Raw genomic sequence first — 21424 nt, 5'->3', positions numbered from 1 at the left:
CCCTCCGGTCCCTTGGGAAGGTGCGTCCGGGACTTGTACTCTCTGAGCCCCTGTGGAACATATGACCCCCAATCAAGAAATAGGAAAAGCAGAGAAAAATGTGCGGATTAGAGAAGGGAACAAACTAGGCGGGACACGATCGAAGAGTTGAAAGGTATGGGCCTCCCTTCGACCCTCTCCTTGGGCCTCAGCTACAGCACCCGGCCAATGTGACTCCAGACCTCGTCGTCCGACAGATCCTCCGACGACGTACGGTCTGAGTCTGTGAGGCCGTCGTACATCCACATCGGCCGCACCCTCTCCGCCAATGGCACGACCCGGCGGCGGTACAGGGTGTGAAACACCCGCACCCCATTGAGGCCACTCTTCATGAGCTTTTGGAGCTCCGCCTCGATGACTCCCACCTTGTGCTTCTCCTTTTTGGCGCAGCCCCACGACCAACTTTCTTTTTTCTCTGGCCTCCTGCTGGTGAACACTGGGAATGGCTCCACCGCCGGATTCCTGATGTAGAACCACTCCCCATGCCACCCCCGATTGGAGTCGTAGGGGAGGTACCTGGGATATGAGTCTCCCACGCCCGGCTTCCTCTGCAGGGCTAATCTTCCCACCGGCATGATCTTAGTCGAGTCCCCCACCGTCAAGGCTCTCGGGGAGAAGAGCCGCCGGAAGAAATCTACGAGCGGCTCCATCCCAAGAAAAGCCTTGTAGACAGTAACGAATCCGGCGAGGTGCAGCACCCCCGTTAGATTGAGATGTTGCAGCTCTAGGCCTCACTCGTTGAGAAGCCCACGCAGGAACCAGTGCGCAGGGTATCCCAAACCTCGCTCGTGGAAGGTAAGGAATGAAACCACCTCATCGGAACGAGGTTGTGGGAACTCCTCCTTTCCGGGGACACTCCAATGTGCCACCTCCTACGGTGGTAGAAACCCTTTCTGGACGAAGGCCTCCAGCACTGACTTCCTCATGGTGGACGACTTCCAGTCCGACATCCTCACTCCGGATTGCAAAAAGAATCAGTAAGTTCTTCTCTTCTGCTCTCACCCTCTCCCTTCTCTTTCCTAGAGACCGCCGTGGCTCTCAGGAACACTCACGGCAAGAAAAGAAGGGGGGTGATAGAAGAAGAAGAATAGGCAAAAGAACGGAACAAAAACCTCTCCCTGCTCCTACTTAAAGGAAAAGGGACGACGGTTGGGGAAGGACGCGCCAATCGAGGAAGGCAGAACGGCGGAGCGAGAATTTCTCTCTCTTTCCCATTTAATGCAGATGGGACGCCCCCTGACCGACGGGACATGCCTAGCATGATGAAACGGCTCCTGATCAGGCGGGATGTGGCCTGGCCATGGCCCACCACTACTGCATGATCAACCACTATCATGCGCCGGGCACAAAAACCAAAGCGCCACCGCACGTGGATGACTCCTCGTCTCCCTAGGCCAGACCTAGAGAGACCCAACAGCGAAACCTCTGCCGGGAGAGATCAACCGGCCTCCTAAGTCGATCGATTCACTCAGGATAAACACCTAAGATACAGGTCCCAGTTGGGCGTCTCCGACTGGAGCTCTTCAAACCCCGTCTCTCAGGACACCAAGGTGAGCATGTGTTCATTAATACAAACAGTTCACACAAGGGCTAACCCATGATTGACAAGCGTAGGTACCAGTCAGACGTTTCCGACTGGAGCTCTTCAAACTCTGTCACTCCAGTCATGTAGGCCCCACCACATGAAATCTCCACCGAGAGACAACCAGACCCTCCTGAGTCGATCGATTCACTCAAGATAAGCACCTGAGATACAGGTAGGAAGCGAAGGGGCGCCCCATGCGGGCCATGCCGACTCTGTCTCAAATGACGAGCACAGGTCCTGGTCGGACATTTCTGACTAAAGCTCTCTGAACCCCGTCCCTCAGGTCATCAAGGTAAGCATATGTTCATTAAACATAAAACTATTCACGCGAGGGCTAACCCACGATTGACAAGCGTAGGTCCCGGATGGACGTTTCCGACTAGAACCCGACGAACCCTATCTCTCTAGTCTTCAAGGTAAAACACTATCAAAGCCTCTCTATTTCAATTTAAAACATTCATACATCCATATGCGCATTTCATTCCATACGCCTAAATCCCCCGGACGGTTAGGGCATGAACCGCCCGGGGGCTTGCGAACTAAGCATCGCACGTGCAGCGAAATGCACCAAAACGCTCCATGTTGCACCACGAAGCGGCGGCTTGCCTCATTCGATATGAGCAACCGAACAGAGCCAGGGGAGAAAACCATAGATGAGCACCGTGCGGCCTTTGCCCGGTCTGGCAAACCGGGTCATCTCAACCTTCTCGTTCGATCCTGAACCTCTCGCCAAGCCCACAGAATCTTCATCGAAGGGGAGGCCGTCAGGCCACCCGGGTCGGTCTATGAAATGACCTAGGCATCTATCGGGCTGTAGGTAAAGGAGTAGTGGAATGTCACAAGAGGGCAATGCCAACCCCATCATGAACGATGGACCCAGATTCCACTCGATCACACCCGTTAGTGAGCTCACCGAGCTAGTCTTTGAGCCCGAGTGATCAGGACAGGCGACAAAACTTAGCCCCTCCGGTTGTGAGGAACCAGATGGGGTAGCGCAAAAATGACTCACAGCCCCCACGAAGGCTTGATAGGGCTCGGGGGTTTAAACGCTATGGGACCACGACTCTGAATTCGCGTCGACGGGATAGGCAACATCTGGCTACGGCTTGGGACCATGACTCCTTAACTCGCATCGATGGGATAGGCAACATTCAGCTACGGCTTGGGTCCACGACTCCTTAATTCGTGTCGATGGGATAGGCGACATCTGGCTATGGCTTGGGACCGTGACTCCTTAACTCACGTAACGGCTTCAGATGGCTTCACAAACTAAAACTAACTCTTTCGATCCACGGTGAGCATCGATGCCTGGGTCTACTCACGACTCCACCTTACCTGATCCCACGGTGTGCATCGACGCTAAAGATCGAACTATGTTGCATCCGAAACTAAGTTATTTCCATTCACGGCGCGCACCGATGCCAGGGCTTGTTTCAAAAACTAAAAACTTCCTCATCTGATCCCCGGTGCGCACCGACGCCAGGATCATTAAGTTCTGTCTCAATCCAATCCCCGCGCTTAAAAACACCTCGGCTACGCAACGACGTCGTGGTTAAACAAAATTCCGTCTCAAACTAAAAAACATGCATACACGCCAGCTGAGACAACACCCCCAACTAGTTTGGCCTGAACCGCCTGGGGCTCGGGAGCTACAGCCGTAGGTGCGCTCGCGCGCACCCACCGGCAAGACAAAAATCCCCTGGACGATTCTGCCCAAATCGCATGAGGGCTCGAGGGCTCTTGTCGGGTTCATAAACCCGGGGTCCCTCGGGGACCGGCTTCCACGCCAGGGCTCGGCCCAGGAAAATGGCCTTTCTTTCTTCCGGACCGGCCCAAAATTCTAAAAACCAACAGGCCGGAGCACTCGCTTCAGGCCCAGGCCACCTTCGGCCCATCTCTCTGACCGGAGCACTAGCTCAGGCTCAGTCCAGCTCTGAACAACCTCTCCGATTGGAGCGCTAGCGTTAGGCCTCGGCTGCCTCCGCACGACCTCCACTCGAAAAGCCTGACCCAAGGACCGCCTCTGACTCTGACCCCGTGTCTCTGATCGGGATTCATAGAAAAACACCGCCATCACTATTCTCTGACTAGCACGCCAGAACCGACTGGGGACCATCCGACCGGGGATGCCCGCTTGGAAAGAACCAGAAGGCGTGTGGAGAAAGGCAAGGCATGGCTCACAAGCCAACACCACTATACCAAGGACCATACCCTGCACGAAGCAGTGCTCTGCAGCCACCCTGACATAAAGTATTGTAGGGGCCGCTAGAAACTCCCATATGATAAGCCCCCCGTGTGTCTCTGGACATCGATCGCGGTATGGGCTCCAGGATTTGCCATACCGGGTGAACATAGCACAGCTCCTCACATGCCACCAGGCATCCAGAAGTATTTGCAGGTACCGGCATCTATCCTTCCTAAAGAAGATATCTCGACCCCTGGTGCACATCTAACATCCTACATCGACATTGACAGTATTGGGAGGCTTCAACCATTATCCAGTTTTCATCACCGTAGGAAATATCTGTACTCTCTCCCTCTCACCTGTAAAGAGCCACCCCCTTCATCTATAAAAGGGGATGCGCTCCCTCCAACCAGGGGAGATCGGTTTCTTCAAGCCCATACTCACTAGATCGACATCAACACTCCCAACCATAGGACCGCCAAGTTCTGACCACGACCCTTTCGGTCAGAGCCAACCGAACCTCTTGTACACCCCCTTCTTCCTCCTTCTCGTTTGTACCCCCACTATAGACTTTGAGCACCTAGGCTCAGGAATAAAGTCATTGACCGACCCCGACTGGATGTAGGGCACGTTGCTTGAACCCATATAAATCATGTGTCATTGAGTGCTAGGCCACCTCCGATCACAACGTACAGCAAAACTATAAATATTTACTAGTTGGTCACTTTCTGCACCGACAATACCAGGTTGGACACTACCGAGGCATTAAACGGTATGGGTTTTAGCACAACCGTATCCCTGGGCCTCAGCTACAGCACCCGACCAAGGTGACTCCAGACCTCATCATCTGGTAGGTCCTCCAGCGACACATGGTCTGGGTCCGACCGGCCGCCGTACATCCACATGGGCCGCGTCCTCTCCTCCAACAGCGCAACCTGGTGGCGGAAGAGGGTGTGGAACACCTGCACCCCATCAAGGCTGAGCCTTATGAGCTTCCGTAGCTCCTCCTCGATGACCTCCACCTTATGCCTCTCCGTGTGGGCGCAACCCCATGACCAACTTTTCTGCTTCACCGGCCTCCCACCGGTGAACGCCAGACACGGTGCCTCCGCTGGATTTTAGATGTATAACCACTGCTCATGCCATCCCCGGTTGGAGTCACATGGGGTGTACACGGGATACAAACCTCTCACGCTCGGCTTCCTCTGCAGGGCGAACCCCCCCACCGGTGCAGTCTCGGCCAAATTCCCCGCCGTCATAGCTCTCCCGAAGAAGAAAAACTGGAAGAGATCCGCGTGTGGCTCCATCCCAAGGAAAGCCTCACAGACGGTGACGAAACCAGCAATGTACAGCACTGCCGTTGGATTGAGGTGCTGCAGCTCCAGACCCCACTCGTTGAGGAGCCCGCGCAGGAACCAGTGCATGGGGTATCCTAATCTGTGCTCATGAAAGGTAAGGAAAGAAACCACCTCGCTGGGACAAGGTTGCAGGAACTCCTCCCTCCCGGGGACCCTCCAGTGCGCCACCTCCTGCGGCGGTAGAAACCCCTTCATGACAAAAGCCTCCAGCACCGACGTCCTCATGGTGGACGACCTCTAGTCCAATATTTCTATGAGTTCCTCTCTCCTCCCTCGCTCTCTCCCATTTCTTTCCTAGAAACCTCTGTGGCTCTCAGGAACGCTCACGGCAAAAAAAGAGAGAGAAGGCGGTGGCAGATGAAGAAAAGGCAAAAGAATGGAACAAAAACCCTCTCCCATCTCCTACTTAAGGAAAAGGGAACAACGGTTAGGGAAGGATGCGCCAATCAGGGAAGCCAGAATGACGGAGCGAGAATTTCTCTCTTTTCCATTTAATGCAGATAAGACATGCCCTGATCGATGAGACGTGCTCTGCTCGACGGAACGGCTCCTGATCAGAAGGGACGTGGCCTGGCCATAGCCCACCACTACCGCACGATCAACCACTACCATATGACGGATGTAGGAACCAAAGCGCCACCGCACACGGGCAGCTCCCCGCTTCCCTAGGATAGACCTAGGGAGACCAAAAATGAAATCTCCATCGGAAGACCAACCGACCCCCTAAGTCGATAGAATCGCTCAGTATCCACCTCGAGACACAGGTAGGAAGTGAAGGGGCGCCCCATGTAGGCCATGCCGACTCCGTCATGAACGATGAGCATGGGTCCCGGTCAGACATTTTAGACTGAAGCTCTCCAAACCCCATCACTCAGGTCATCAAGGTGAGCATGTGTTCATTAATACAAAAACTATTCACACAAGGGCTCACCCACGATTGACAAGCGCAGGTCTGGTCGGACATTTCCGACTGAAGCTCTTCGAACCCCATCACTTAAGCCATCAAGGTGAGCACTACCAACCCCCTCTATTTCCTTACAATCATTTCATACATCCACACGCACATTCATTCCATATGTCTACGCCTCCCGGATGATTCGGGCCCTAAACTGCCCGAGGGCTCAGGAACTAAGCATCGCACGTGCAGCGAAATGCACCAGAACACTCCGTGTTGCGTCATGAAGCGGCGGTTGCCTTATTCGACATGAGCAAACAATAGAGCCAGGGGAGAAAACCATAGATGAGCACCGTGTGGCCCTCGCCCGGTCCGGTAGACCGGGTCATCTCAACTTTCTCGTTCGATCCTGAACCTCTCGCTAGGCCCACAGAATCTCCATCGAGGGAAAGCTGTTAGGCCACCTGGGTCGGTATTCGGAATGACCTAGGCATCTACCAAGTTGCAGGTAAGGGTAGTGGAATGTCACAAGAGGGCTATGTCGACCCTGTCACGAACGACGGACCCAGATTCCGCTCGATCACACCCGTTAGCGAACTCACCGAGCTAGTCTTCGAGCCCGAGCGATCGGGACAAGCAACGAAACTCATCCCCTCCGGTTGTGAGGAACCGGATGGGGTAACGCACACAACTCACATCGACCCCCATGAAGGCCCGACAGGGCTCGGGGGCTCAAGCCAAAAATTGAGGGACCATGACTCCAAACTCGCGTAACGGCTTCACTTCTGACTGTGATCCAAAAAATCCAGGGACCGTGACCCCGAACTCGCGTCGATAGGATCTACGACATCCGGCTACGGCTTGGGACCGTGACTCCAAACTTGCGTAATGGCTTCACTTCCGACTGTGCTCCAAAAAATCTAGGGACCGCGACCCCGAACTCGCGTCGACAGGATCTACAACATCTAGCTATGGCTTGGGACCATGACTCTAAACTCGCGTAATGGCTTCACTTCCGACTGTGCTCCAAAAAATCCAGGGACCGTGACCCCGAACTCACGTCGACAGGATATACGATCCGGCTACGGCTTGGGACCACGACTCTGAACTCGCGTAATGGCTTCACTTCCGACTGCGCTCTAAAAATCCAGGTACCATGACTTCGAACTCACGTGAAAACTAACTGAACTAACTACCTCGGCTGCCCAGGCTACGCCAAGGCCAAGGATCCATGACACCAGGACCCACGGGCTCGGTCTCGTCCGTCCCCTAAACTAACTATTTCAAAACCACGGCGCGCACCGACGCAAGGATCAGTGAGCTCTCTCGCGACCGAACTAACTCCCTCACCCGATCCCATGGCGCACATCGAAGCCAGGATCAGTGAGCTCTCTCACGCTCGGACTAACTTCCTCGCCCGATCCACGGCGCGCATCGACGCCAGGATCAGTAAGTTGAAAAACACCTCGGCTACACAACGACGCCTTGGTTGACAAAATTCCATCTCAAAAACACGCACACACGCCCGCTAAAATAACACCCCTCAAATAGTTCTGCCCGAACCGCCCGGGGGCTCGGGGGCTACACCCGCGAGTGTGCTCGCGCGCACCCGCCAACAAAACAGAAAACTTTCCCTGATGACACAGAACACCCCCTTGACGGTTCTGCCTGAACCGCTCGGGGGCTCGAGGGCTACACCCACGGGTGCGCTCACGCGCACCCGTCGACAAGACAAAAATCCCTTGGACGATTCTATCCAAATCGCCCGGGGGCTCGGGGGCTCCTGTCGGGTTCATAAACCCAAGGTCCCTCGGGGACCGGCTTCTGCGCCAAGGTTCGACCCAAGAGTCTAAAAACAACAGGGCAAAGGGACGGTCCAGCAACCGACCGGAAGGCCAGGCCCAAGAAGAGCAACGCCCGCTCGTCAGCTACTTCGGCCCATCTATCAGACCGGAGCGCTCGATTCGGGCTCCAGCTGTCTCCGAACGGCCTCTCCGATTGGAAGGCCTGCCCTGAGCCCTACTTCTGACTCCGACCCCATGTCTCTCCGACTGGGGTATGTAAGAACCCTGCTCACCGCTCTTCTGCGACCGACGCAACCAAAGCCGACTGGGGCCATCCGAGCGGGGACGCCCGCTCAGAAGGGACCAGGGACAAACGGAGAAAGCAGCACGCGAGTCAAACCACGGCACAGGGACCATACCCTGTACACCTACGGGAATAATGTTCCACAACCGCCCTGACACAAACAGTATTGTAGGCGCCGACATTTATCCCTACAGTATTGTAGGCGCCGCTGGACTCCCGTATGGCAAAAAGCCCATCACATGCCTCTGGGCATCAATAGTGTTGTAGGCGTCGGGATTCACCATACACGGTAAACATGGTAAAACTCATCACATGCCTCTAGGCATCTAGCAGTATTTTGCAGGTACCGACGTCAACCCTTCCTGAAGAAGATAGCGCAACCTCCCACGTGCACCTGACATTCTACAGTGACATCAATAGTGTTGTGGGCGCCTACCATTATTCAATCCTCATCGGCGTGGGCAACAAGGCTTAAAAACATCCGTACCCTCTCCCTCTCACCTATCAAGCCATCCCCTTCATCTATAAAAGGGGATGCACTCCCTCCAATAGGACAGACCAATCTATTTAAGCTCAGTTCCTTTAGATTCATTAGTCCAATAGCTCACAACCACAGAACCGCCAGGTTCGGACCTCAAGCACACGCTTGAACACTTAGCTCATAGCGGAGTTTCCGTCGCTCTTGGCTCTTCCGACTGGAACCGACCGGACCTCTCGTACACCCTATCTTTCTCCTTCTCATTTGTAACCCCACTGCAAACTTCGAGCACCTGGGCTCAGGAATAAAGTCACCGACCGACCCCGATTGAACATAGGGCACGTTGCCTGAACCAGTATAAATCCTGTGTCATTGAGTGCTAGGCCACCTCCGATCACAACTTACAGCAAAACTACAAATATTCACTAGTTGGTCACTTTCTGTACCGACAGTACCTGTCAAGTATATAGTACATAGCTCTAGTATGGCCCATAAGGTCCATGGCCCAGGTGCCTATTGTATACATATGTATGTGTATGTAAAGACTAGAGATGAGACACAGGACATATACTTGACAGTACCCAGTGTTGCTGGACTAGCTTTGCCAAATACATATCTGTATTTCTGCATCTCAAACAGCAGTTTGTAGTTCAGATATGTTATTTGAGTTTTCTTTTAACTTGATTTCACCACTCCAAGAATATTCCTTGGTATTACTACAGATGGTATTTCCCATGTTCTGGGTATTGGCATGGTTTTACTTCTAACCTTTTATATGTTATAGATGTAAGGATAGTTGTTTCGCACAACAATTGCTGTTGTGGACTCAGTCTGTTTGCAATGCAATCTTGTGTTATTTCTTTCATAATGTATGTTCTTTGAAGAAATCAACATTGTGATTACTATATATTTTCTTCTTCTTAATATAATGATACGCAGCTCTACTGCGTGTTCGTGAAAATTACTGTATATTTTCATTCTCTTCCCTGTTTTACCGCTTTAAAAAAAAGTTAGGTAGTTGTACTATGCTGCTTTAATAATGGTATGGTCCTGCATCAGTGGTCTGTTCTTAGATTTGATGTCCCTTGCTGGCATGGTCTTTGTGGCTGTGCATGTTGTGCTTTTACTTATGTTTTGACAGTTAGTACATAAGTGTGATGATCAAGCAGGCATGATGTAGGTGTCTTACGAGTTGGGACACATTAGTGCAATTAGAGGTTAATGGACTAATGAGCTTCATCTTATTGTTTGTCATGAATATGATTTAGCTGTTTAGATAATACTTCTTTCTTTTGACGTGTTTCACATGGTTTGCTGCTCGCTGTCAGTCAGCTGTTTCACTTTGAATTGAAGTGCAATTTTAGACATGTACTCTTTATTGTTTCCTTGCTTTGGTTTCACAATGCTAAATTAGTTTTCATTATGTAATCCGTTTCAACCTAACCTTGATTTTGTTTGTTTCAGCCTTCTTGCTGCGAAATATAGACCATATGGTGTTTATAAAGACTCCCACAGCATTCTTGTAATACATAATTTAGCACATCAGGTTTGAGCTCATCATTTTGTGTTGTCTATACATAGCTTGGCAGCACAGTTTACTCAAACCATATGTTATCTCATTGTGGTAGGGTGTAGAGCCTGCAAGCACATATCGTGACCTTGGGTTGCCACCTGAATGGTATGGAGCTCTGGAGTGGGTATTCCCTGAATGGGCAAGGAGGCATGCCCTTGACAAGGGTGAGGCAGTTAATTTTTTGAAAGGTGCAGTTGTGATAGCAGATCGAATCGTGACTGTCAGTAAGGTGATATTACATATGTCATTTTTCTTTGATCTTTTAAAAGCTATTCTCCCTTCAATTTAGGTGTTGCTTGTCTTCTCTCTTCATTTTATGTTTAATTTCTAGGGTTATTCATGGGAGGTCACAACTGCTGAAGGTGGACAGGGCCTCAATGACCTCTTAAGCTCCAGAAAGAGTGTATTAAATGGTAGCCATATTCATTTTAATTTGCTCTGTTCTTCAACTACTTCATGAAAACAAGCAAGTCAGATGATAAAAGTTAATTCAATATGCCTCTATACTGCAGGAATTGTAAATGGAATAGACATTAATGATTGGAACCCTGCCACGGACAAATGTATCCCTTGTCATTATTCTGTTGATGACCTCTCTGTAAAAGTGCGCTGACAGTTCTCTAAAGCATCTGTATATGCATTAGGATGATTGCCTCCTATGTTTATTCTTTGTTTCTCATTTCTTTCACTTATCCTTTTTATCTGATATTGTTGGTTTAGGCCAAATGTAAAAGTGCATTGCAGAAGGAGCTGGGTTTACCTATAAGGCCCGAAATTTTTATTTGAAAGAAATAATATGGATTTAGGACAAATGTAAAAGTGCATTGACAGTTCTCTGGTGAGATATTGATGCTTTAGACATGAATTTTTTATTTGAAAGAAATAATATGGATCAATTTATTAACTTAATTTACAGATTGGCTTTATTGGAAGATTGGATTATCAGAAAGGCATTGATCTCATTCAACTTATCATACCGCATCTTATGCGGGACGACGTTCAATTTGTAAGTCCTGATTCTTCTCCATTATTGTAAGCTGTAAAGTGAGTTAAAACCATCATGTGGGGGAAAAGGTTCAGGATAACTGTGGAACTGGTGAGGTGCACCAGCAGCTGTGAAGACAGGTTTCTTATCTTTAGAAATAAACTAGGATTCTGAGTTGTGTTAGCTACTGAGCAACATGTTAAGGTTCAGAAGAGGGTGTGTACTTTCAGTCCAGGTTGACTTAGTTACCACTTAGCAGCCTTCTTTGGCAACACCTCTAACTCAAAGTAGGGCCAGAAAGTTAGTACTGGGTAGATCAATATATCAAAATAGTTTTCTCATCTATGCACTTTTCTCATCTCAGCTTGGTTGCCATGCACCTCCCAGATGTAACTCTACTTGCCACACATCCTGCCTCTACCAGGGCTTGGCAAAGCGTGCAAATATATTGGGGATAGTATAGTACAGCACATCAGATTTGGTAGTATGACAGTTATTACAGATACGAGATGTCGTTGTTACTTTCAAGTTTCAACTTGCACGAGTTACAGGTGGTTTTTTTTGTGTGATCTAGTTACAGGTGGAATTAAATAAGTATTTGAGGTGCAAATCTATCACTCTTTATTAACATGTGTCTGCAAGTTTTAAGAGGATTTCTTAACTTTCCTAATGTCCTTAGATTAAATCGCTTTCTCCAGTTCCAGCCCTTCTCATTCTTTATTTCTTTTTCTTGATTCTTAACCATTTTTATTAGTTGGCATAGGCGCGTAGCTGCCCAGTGCTACTGTAGTAGCTTGAATACTTGCTTGTAGGGGCTGTTCACATTGGTTCTCAATGGGCTACCACGTGGAGATGTGGAGCTGCCGCTGCTCTGGCGTAAGGGGTTGGCTAAACATAGAGCCTGAAATGCTAAGAGAAACTTGCTTAATCCTGATAAGAGGAATTTCATCAGTGATCCCTAAACTTGTCTCAGATTCTTATCCACATACAAAATCTCTGGAATAATATATTTGATACCTTAAACTTGTCCCTGGTTTTTAGGTAGGTCCAAACATGTCCAAATCAGCCTCAACTGCCTATATAGCATTTAGTAGGCCACCGTGCACCCAGTGGAATCCTCGACTCTAGTGCATATGATTGGTTAGAGAAGCTGTCCCCCTAATAATTCTTGGTTTAGAGCATTTTCAGGGAATTCCTTAATGTGACTATCTATTAAACAATATTTGTGAAGTAGTCAACAAGTAAATACTGCTTCCTCCATTCCAAAATATAATTCACTTTGGTTTTATCCCAACTTCCCAAGTGAAACCTCTCTAACTTTGACCAAGTTTATAGAAAAATGCACTGACATCTATAATATCAAATTACTCTCATTAAACTCTTCATGAAATATGTTTTGATAGTGAATTTATTTGAACTCATAGATGTTAATATATTTTTAAAAAAACTTGGTCAAAGTTATAGAAAAGTAAACTATAATGTGGAACCGAAGCAATATATATGCAGATTTGACCCACATGACTACCAAGCATGGTGGCATGCAAGCCAGGGCTGATTTGGACCCGTTTCGACCTATCTGGAAACCATGACAAAAGTTTGAGGCGCCGAATGTGCAATTTGAGACTCTGTGGACAAAGACGAGAACGTGGGAGAAGTTTATGGACCGTTGCTGGAATTGGCTCTTTTATATCAGTTTATTTACTAATGGTGCTAATATTTAGTACTTTGCTTAAGAAACTTGTATGAAAAAGAGGCACCGTGGTTCCCTTTGGCCTCCAACATTCTCCTTCCTGGAATACTGAATAACATCTTCTTGCACAAGTGTTTGCTTTTCACTTCCAACTGAAGGCTGATGAATGGCATGGGTCGAACTTCGGAGTGGATTTAGAAGTTGAGTTGTCCTTTTGAAGCCTACAACTAGAGTGTTTTGACCTATGAAACTTTTCTTCTTATTTAATGTAGGTCATGCTTGGATCTGGTGACCCAGAGCTCGAAAACTGGATGAGATCTAGAGAGTCGAACTTCAAGGATAAATTTCGTGGATGGGTTGGATTTAGTGTTCCAGTTTCCCACCGAATAACTGCCGGGTATGCAACAGCATGTTGTTAAAAACTCACTTGACATCTTATAAGTACATTTTATACTTGGGATATTGATCTCTCCTTTTTTGTGCAGCTGCAGTATATTGTTAATGCCATCCAGATTCGAACCTTGTGGTCTGAATCAGCTATATGCTATGCAGTATGGCACAGTTCCTGTTGTCCATGCAACTGGGGGACTTAGAGTAAGACAGCCATCCTATAATACTGCCTTGTTATATTAGTACCAAGGTAGAATGTTTTTTCACCTATTTTGTTTGTTGAACAGGATACTGTGGAGAATTTCAACCCTTTCAGTGAGAATGGAGAACAGGGTACGGGGTAAGTAAAGCTTCATTTCAACATTTGCAGTTCCTTCTCTCTCTCTCTCTCTCTCTTTTTCAGCTGGATTCTGGAATCAATTGAATGCTTACAGTAATTGCAGTAGTTTGCTCCATTCATCAGTGAACTCCTGATCAATTTTTACTGCATACACATATTTTGCAGGTGGGCATTCGCACCCCTAACCACGGAAAACATGTTGTGGGTAAGTTTCCATCAAACTTGAATTCTGCTAGGAACTTAGGATCTTGATAGTTGATCATAGTATGTGATTACAATGACCCTTATAATTTATGGATGAAACATTGCTGAACTCACTTTGTGCTAACAAACCGTCTAGCCAATTCTAATAACAAAGGCACAAAGCATGCAATTGGTTTTATGGTAAAATGAGTTTTATTGTTTTCTTGTGTTGGTATATGGGAACTTTATTAAAAAGAAAAATAATCTAGAAAGAACTCCTCTAGCTTCTGGCCTTCATCACAAACTAAACTTTTGGCAGTAGCATATTATAGGACTTGGGCTCCTGGAAGAGTTTTGGTCTTTGGAGCTTCTGGGAGCAGTAAAAGCTGCTATAAGCTCCACTTTACAAGGCCTAGGTGGTGTTGTAAATAATAATAAATAGGCAACCAAATTTGAGTCAAGGAGGACTCAACCTGTGTGATGGGTGTATACCCGGCTATCCGCACCTCCCATCAACTGATCTATGGCAAGTTGGAATTAGTGGGAAATCGAAGCCTGAAGCATATACGGAAAATTCACCCCTGGTTCTAGACTGACTTGTGTCAGGTGCAGGATGTGAATTTACATGTCCGGTATGTGCTTATGAGGTGATTACTCCCTCTGTTTATAAATATATGACATTTCGGACAACCTATTGAGTTCAAACTTATTAGCCTGTCCTAAACATCATATATTTTTAAAATGGAGTATTAATTAGTTCTGCTTTTACTTTGGCCAATATGTTATCGAACCAAGCCTGGAAATTACTCTGTCCAGTCTGGAGCTGTCATTTCCAACAACAAAACTGAACTGCAATTAGTAATACCTCCATCCAGGACTGATAGTAGTATTTTGATAAGGGAAAAGTCAGATTTTACAAATTTTGGCCAACTATTACTCAAATTATATGCAAGTTTAGGGCATAAAACTTTTATAAGTAGATTTGTATTCAAAAGTGCATCTAAGATAATATTGACTTTTCTCGGGTCAAAGTACTCCTAACATTCATGGAGTATAAACTGTTTGAAACGTCAGGTTTTCCTGACTAGAGGGAGTATCAGTTACAGAAGTTAAGTTTCTTATGAAACAATTGAAGGGCAATATAGGGAGTTTATGCACAGGTGGTTTCAGGATCAGTTTGTTTACTGTTTATCACCAGATTGCAGTGATATTTTTTACCCAGCAACAGTAAAACTAAACCACTATTCTACTGTATTATGGGGCAGAACATTTCATAATTGGATTTTGATCCTTGTTTTGCAGACATTGCGAACTGCAATTTCGACATACAGGGAACACAAGTCTTCATGGGAAGGGCTCATGAAGCGGGGCATGTCAAAAGACTTCACGTGGGACCATGCCGCAGAACAATATGAACAAATCTTCCAGTGGGCCTTCATCGATCGACCCTATGTCATGTAAAAAGGGGACGGCAAGTGGTGTGTCCTTAAAGATCTTCAGTTCTTCATCCTATAGTAAGCTGAAGGATGAGAAGACCCCTGTACATTACATGGAAGGCAGACCGGCTGTTGGCTCCATCGCTCCAATGTCCAGGTCAGCCTTACGGCGCCTGCTGCTTTGGCTCAAAGAAAGGACCGTGATGCAGTGAGGAGTCCAGTTGAACGACAGTTTTGAAGAATAAGAAGGGGATGCTGGAAGCAGTCGCGCAGGCAGCCTCACAGTGATACATATGGAACAAAATGGAGTCAGTTTCTGCTATGCCACTCACTGTTTACCTTAAGAGTATTACCCATGTTGTTGTTCTTTGCTGGTTAGGACTGATAACTTAATGACTCGTTAGAAAACCATGCCTCGTTTTTCTTGACCAAAGTGGCCACTTCTGTGCATTCTCGGCCGTTTACTAGAGATGGGCATTGCTGATGGTGCATCTTCAGTGTCAAGGGTTTCTATATATCGAAAGCGTTGCCATGATGGCATGGAGGAATCCTGTAAAACGCATGATGTTGGACTGTTGGTGTATGCCTTGTGTCCCAGCACGGGTTTCCATGTTTCAGGTGCTTTTATACTTGTCGTGACCACGTCCCGTCCGCTTGGTTAGTAATACCTTCGGAGCAAGGGAATGGTCTACGGCTCTACGCGACGCGAGCATGAGTGCATGAGCCTTCAGTGCGCGATGCCTAGATGGTTGTAATCTGTGGGGAAGCTTGCGGGGCGTCCATTCCGGACCGGCACACAGCTTGGGATCGATCCCTGATCGTCGTGTTGTCCAACCTGGATTCCTTAACATCCAGTTATCAAATCGGCTAGATTTATTTTGGGTTAATTAAGGCCCCGTTTGGCAGGGCTTCTCCACCGGCTTCAGAAGCTGTTTGGAGCCGTTTTCTACTAAACGGGGTAAAGTAAAATAGTTTCACTTATGAAGTCCCTAAAAACATGCTCTCACAGTGATTTGGGGTGGGATGGAGCCAAAAAAGTGGCTTCTTCCGGCTCCTCCTCCAGGCCCCTAAAAACATGCTCTCACAGGAAAGTCATTTTGCCAAACAGTTTACCAACACCGCTTCAGCTCCACCGATGAAACTGTTCATGGAGCTGAAGCAAAAAAAAAAAAAATGACTTCACTAGTGAAGTGAAGCCCTGCCAAACGGGGCCTAAATACTTAATTTAACTAAAGGTGATAATGAAGAAACGCACGCAGAGCCAATGAAGAAATAGTTCATCTTATTAGTAGTGTCGTCAAATAAAGAATTTCTCCGGTAGTTTCTTACGTTTTCGTATGAAATTGAACTGAATTACGTGGAATTTCTATATTTTTTATATAATTCTTGTGAAATTTCTATTTCTATATTCAAAACAGACCCTGAATTCGTATTCCTCCATGTCACGTAAGCTGCTTGTGGCCTCTGATCACGCGCAAGAAAGGGATTACTGGCGAATTCAGAAAGAGTGGCATTGCCCTCACGGCCCTTGCGAGCGAGACCTATAAAACCCCATCGGCCACCCGCCAGTTCTGAAGCGTCACCACCCGATCGGAACCAAAGCGAAAATGAGCGGAACGTCGGCGCCACCGTACGATGCCATGCTCAAGTCCACGGCGTACGAGCGGTTGCGCGCGGAGCACCCGGAGGAGTTCGCGCCCGCGAGCGTCTTCTTCACGCACGATGACCGGAGCGCCATCGACCGGCGCAACAGCTTCCGGGTGAAGGCAGCGCTCGTCTACGAGGCCGTCACGGGCCGGCACGTCGACGACCACGTGCTGCGCGCCAACAGCCTGCTCCTGGCCCTCGCCAGGAAATGCCATTCCAAAATCCTTGGACAACCCGACGGTAATCGTGCGTCGCCCAGATTCTAACCATTCGTCGTCATACTTACTTATCTCTTTTTCTGACGCTGTCGCTGATGCAGAAGCAGGAGATCCTGCGGAGGTGACAGACGAACGCTGGGACGCAAAGAAGAAGCGCGTGGTGGACGGCATCTTCCTCGTCGTCGGCTACCTGCCAAAGCTCAACGAAGCGATCAGCAGGAAGAACGCGGACCGCGACTCCGTCGACCAGATCTTCAAGTCGCGCCACATGCTCGACATGGTCACGGACGTGATCAAGCTCGAGAACCAGCTCCGGCTGCAGGACCTGCTCAACGTAGCCCGCCACATCGAGGCCGTCATCAAGGAGACTGTAGAGCAATCCGATTTCAAGGACGTCAAGGAATCCATGGGACGCGAGTACAAGCTGGACGTCACGGAGCAGAACCTCGCCGACGTGATCCACCGCTTCTGCTGGTACTACTCGCCCTTCTCCACGAAGAAGACCGGGGCGGTGCCCCCGGACAGCCCGTTCAAGGACGTCGCGGCCAGCAAGGAGGTGGCGGCGCGCACGCTCCTGGACTGCCTGCACATGAGCGTGGTGAAGCCGGCGCAGGGGAAAGGCGGGGGCGTCACCGGCAGGCCGTCTCGCATGCCGACCGTGAGGGATCTCCGGCGGTCCGGGGTCCGTCTCCAGGCCTCCGAGAACGGCCGCGCCGAGATCGAGTTCGCGCAGCCGACGGTGTGGCTACCGGCGCTGGTGTACGACTTCAAGCTGGCCACGGTGGCCCGGAACCTTCTGGCGCGGGAGTACGAGGAGCAGAGCAAGCCGATCACGCGCTACTTCCAGATGATGAACGCGATCGTGGAGGACGCGGCCGACGTGCGGATCCTCCGCCGCGCCGGCGTCGTCCTCGGTGGGTCCGGCGGCGGGCAGGAGGTGCACGAGCTGATCAAGAACATCGACGGCCACGCCACGTACCCGTCCGTGTACATGGCCATGGACCGGGAGATCGACAAGGTGAGAGAATACCACGACCAGAGGATGGCCAACTTCTTCGTCCGCAACCGCCCCGGCGTCATCTGGGCCTCGTCGGTGGCCGCCATCTCGGTGGCGGCTATCGTCGCCACGTGGAGGATCCGGGGCTGAAGCTAGCAACGAATCAGCTGCCACTTTGGCTGCTAATATAAAACGGTGTCGTCACATATATTTGTAACTTGATGTATTGCAAGGCGTATCATGGTCCGTACGCCGAGTCGCCGACTAGCGTAATACGACTGTGTGCAAGCGAACTGATGGTTGATTATATACATATAATAAAGCGAAAGTCGAACAGAAAACGAATTGAAGATAAATTCACTATTCAGTATTAATTAGGATTTAGGACGATCATGTTAACCTGATTCAGGGTCGTTTGTTTTGACATGGTTCCAGCTCACTACGGTGCATAATAAAATACAATATAATACTTATAGTTGGTGAACCAAAAAATAGTAGCTTAAAAGGTTTTTAGTTTATTTTGAAATGAGGGATAATTTTATCCCTATGCACATGTGGTGCTGTCAAGCTTAAGCCACTTACCGCCTTTGTCGGACCTCTCCTTTCGCTCAACTAGAGACAGGAAGAAAGGGGAGGAGAAGAGAGAAGAAAATGAAAAGCATTTATCTACCCATACTTTCTAGTGTTTGTTCATAAGTGAAAGTAAATAAAATAATAGTGTCTTGAGACTCATGCAGGTTAACCGGACATAGGCTTGTATATGGGTCGAGAGATTTAGGGAACGAGTAGCACTCACAGTCGAGATAAGGGTAAGCTTGTGGGCCCTTGTGCTTCAATAATCAACGTGTGTTTGAGGCAAGCTGGGCATGAATTGGATCTTGCACTAGCGAATTCTGTCACGATGTGTATCGTATTCGTCTTGCCCAATTTTATTGTGATGTATATCATGTTCCTTGTGTTAAATTTGAAATTTGTAACTGATGAATCGTAAGGATGGTTCCATATGCCCAATTACATAAAATTGATGTTATCAGATTCATATTGAAAATTACCTATTATTATGACTTTATATCAGAAAAGTGAATGGTAAAGCAATTGTTAATCGAAGCATGGTCCTAACAAAACACTCATTGTTATTCAAAGAGGGTAACTTGTTAGACCATTGATTGGGCCAGGTTTGGGCGGGGGAGCTCGAGCTCCAGTAGGTTAGTGCGGCAGGGGCGGAGGTAGTGAATTCAATGCCATCACCGTGGGAGGATGACCGGAGGAGGGCAGTAGGCGGGGGAGTGGGCGTTGTACATGTACGTCAGTCGCATATTGATTAGCAATTCCAAATTTTTTTTATCAAAAACGAAGTAGCAAGGGTTTCACCTTGTTGGCCTATGACATGTAGTTGTTGTCAAGCTTGAGCTACCTATCGCCTTTGATTATCCCCCTTTCACTGACCTAGAGAGAGGAACAAAGGGGAGAGGGGAGAGAGAAAAGAGAAAAGAGAAACATTTATCTACCCATTCTTTCTAGTGTTTGTTCATAGTGAAACGGAAATAAAATAATGATGTCCTAGGACTCATGCAGGTTAACCAGACCTTGCTTCTATGGGCAGACAGGTTTAATCAATGGGCCTGTTCGGCTGGTATTAAAGCCAGCTGAAGCTGTTTTGTTGTGAGAGAAAAATACTGTAGATTCTAGCTGATAAGCCAACTGATAAGTTCAAGCGAACAAGCCCAATAAGTGACACTCGCGAGATAATGGCAAGCGTGTCGTGAGCCCTTGTGCTTTAATAACCGACATACGTTAAGGTAGGGCATGAGTTGGATGCTGCACTAGCTAATTTTGTCACAACTATCATAATCCTATTGCCAAATTTTGCCGTGATGTGTATCATGTTCCTCGTGCCTAAATTTGAAATTTGTAACTGATACATCGTAAGAATGGTTCCAAAGGCCTAATTTTATTTGACATAAAATTGATGTTATCAAATTCATATTGAAAATACTTACTTATTATGACTTTGTAACAGAAAACTGAATATTGGTAGAGAAATTGTCGATCAAAGCATGGTCCTAACAAAATACTCCTTGTATTTTCAAAGAGGAGGGTAACTTGTCAGATCGAACTTGCGCATGAATATATATTCTTCAATATGAATATGATAACATCAATTTTGTACAAAAATATATTATGTAGCAATTATCGGTTAAATCCTGTCCTAGCAGAGAAATACACCTGAACAGAGGGAGTACATTCTCATATATGTATGACATCTAGTGAGAGGCATAGCACTCTAGTGGCCATATGAAAAAGTGAATTACTTGGTTACTTGTGAATAACAAAACTACCCACAAGCTTGACCTTGGAGATTTAAGCAGACTATTAAAACTAAGTCCATGCTTCAGTACCTGATTCGGGAGATGGCATGAACTTGGTTGAGCCTTTGCTTGGATGTTGGGTCGGTCAACCTAGCTAGAGAGTAAGCCATGCAGCAAACACGAGCAACTATTTTTTACACACCTCCTCAATTACCAAGGTTTTTTTTAAAAAATAGGTGATTTGATTTGCACATTGCCAGTGACCTCTTTGGGTTAGGGGTAAGGGTTGATGGGGAATCTAATGTGCTTTAAGCTTAGAAATTGATCGGAGGGGGCGGAGGGGGGCGGCCAGACCGAAGGTGGCTGCTGAGGGGTGGAGCGGTGAGGCGGCAAGTTGCTGCCAACCACAGGCGATGGAGTATGATGGTTGAGCCAGGTTTTGGTGAGGGAGCTCGAGCTCCACTAGGTTATCATGACAGCGATAGAGGTAGAGAACTTCGTGGCAGCACCACAGGTGTAACGTCCCGCCTCTACAAGGCCGGGCCCGCTTGCATCTGGCAGCTTTTCTAGGACATAGACTGCCCTCACAGACCCACACAAGTCTTTTCTACGCACTTTGTCCTCACTCATGCGCACCCGGGAAAGACTTCTCGGTCGGTCACCCATCGCTCCAGGCCAAGCACGCTTAACCTTGGAGTTCTTAAGAGATGGGCTTCCAGAAAAGAAGTTGCAACTTGTTGGTATGAGTATCCTATTAATCCTATTAAGCTCTGGGCCGGGGTGTTACATCCTCACCCCCTTAGGAGACCGACGTCCTCGTCGGTCAACCCCAGGCCAGGAATGTCCCCTCTTGGCCACGTCCGTGTGTCCAGTGCCAACGCATGTGCCATGCAGGGTGACCACTCTGGGTCCACACCAGCCATGCGCACCATGCCTGCGCAACTGCAACACATGCGCCCATGAAACCGCGAGAGTCGGCTCTGATACCATTCTGTAACGTCCCGCCTCTACAAGGCCGGGCCCGCTTA

At 48.2% G+C, this 21424-nt stretch overlaps 2 protein-coding genes across 2 annotated transcripts; both read left to right on the top strand.

Moving 5' to 3' along the window:
• The first annotated feature begins 9799 nt into the window (after positions 1–9799).
• Positions 9800–15375, top strand: LOC136523508 (soluble starch synthase 1, chloroplastic/amyloplastic-like). Its single transcript, XM_066517172.1, has 12 exons — positions 9800–9804; positions 10093–10174; positions 10257–10430; positions 10533–10614; positions 10714–10805; positions 10922–10984; positions 11118–11207; positions 13149–13273; positions 13362–13470; positions 13554–13606; positions 13772–13811; positions 15092–15375. The coding sequence occupies exons 1-12, from the start codon at positions 9800–9802 to the stop codon at positions 15248–15250; spliced, it is 1074 nt and encodes a 357-aa protein (XP_066373269.1). The 3' UTR covers positions 15251–15375.
• A 1340-nt stretch (positions 15376–16715) lies between these two features.
• Positions 16716–18421, top strand: LOC136519814 (uncharacterized). The gene is made up of 2 exons (XM_066513187.1): positions 16716–17112; positions 17192–18421. Exons 1-2 carry the CDS (start codon positions 16833–16835, stop codon positions 18235–18237), a joined length of 1326 nt encoding a protein of 441 aa, XP_066369284.1. The 5' UTR covers positions 16716–16832; the 3' UTR covers positions 18238–18421.
• Positions 18422–21424: the final 3003 nt, after the last annotated feature.

The sequence above is a fragment of the Miscanthus floridulus genome, chromosome 18 (assembly GCF_019320115.1).
Source record: "Miscanthus floridulus cultivar M001 chromosome 18, ASM1932011v1, whole genome shotgun sequence".
Taxonomy (NCBI): Eukaryota; Viridiplantae; Streptophyta; class Magnoliopsida; order Poales; family Poaceae; genus Miscanthus; species Miscanthus floridulus.
Note: the sequence above shows the minus strand (reverse complement) of the source record. Positions and strands in the feature narration are given on the sequence as shown.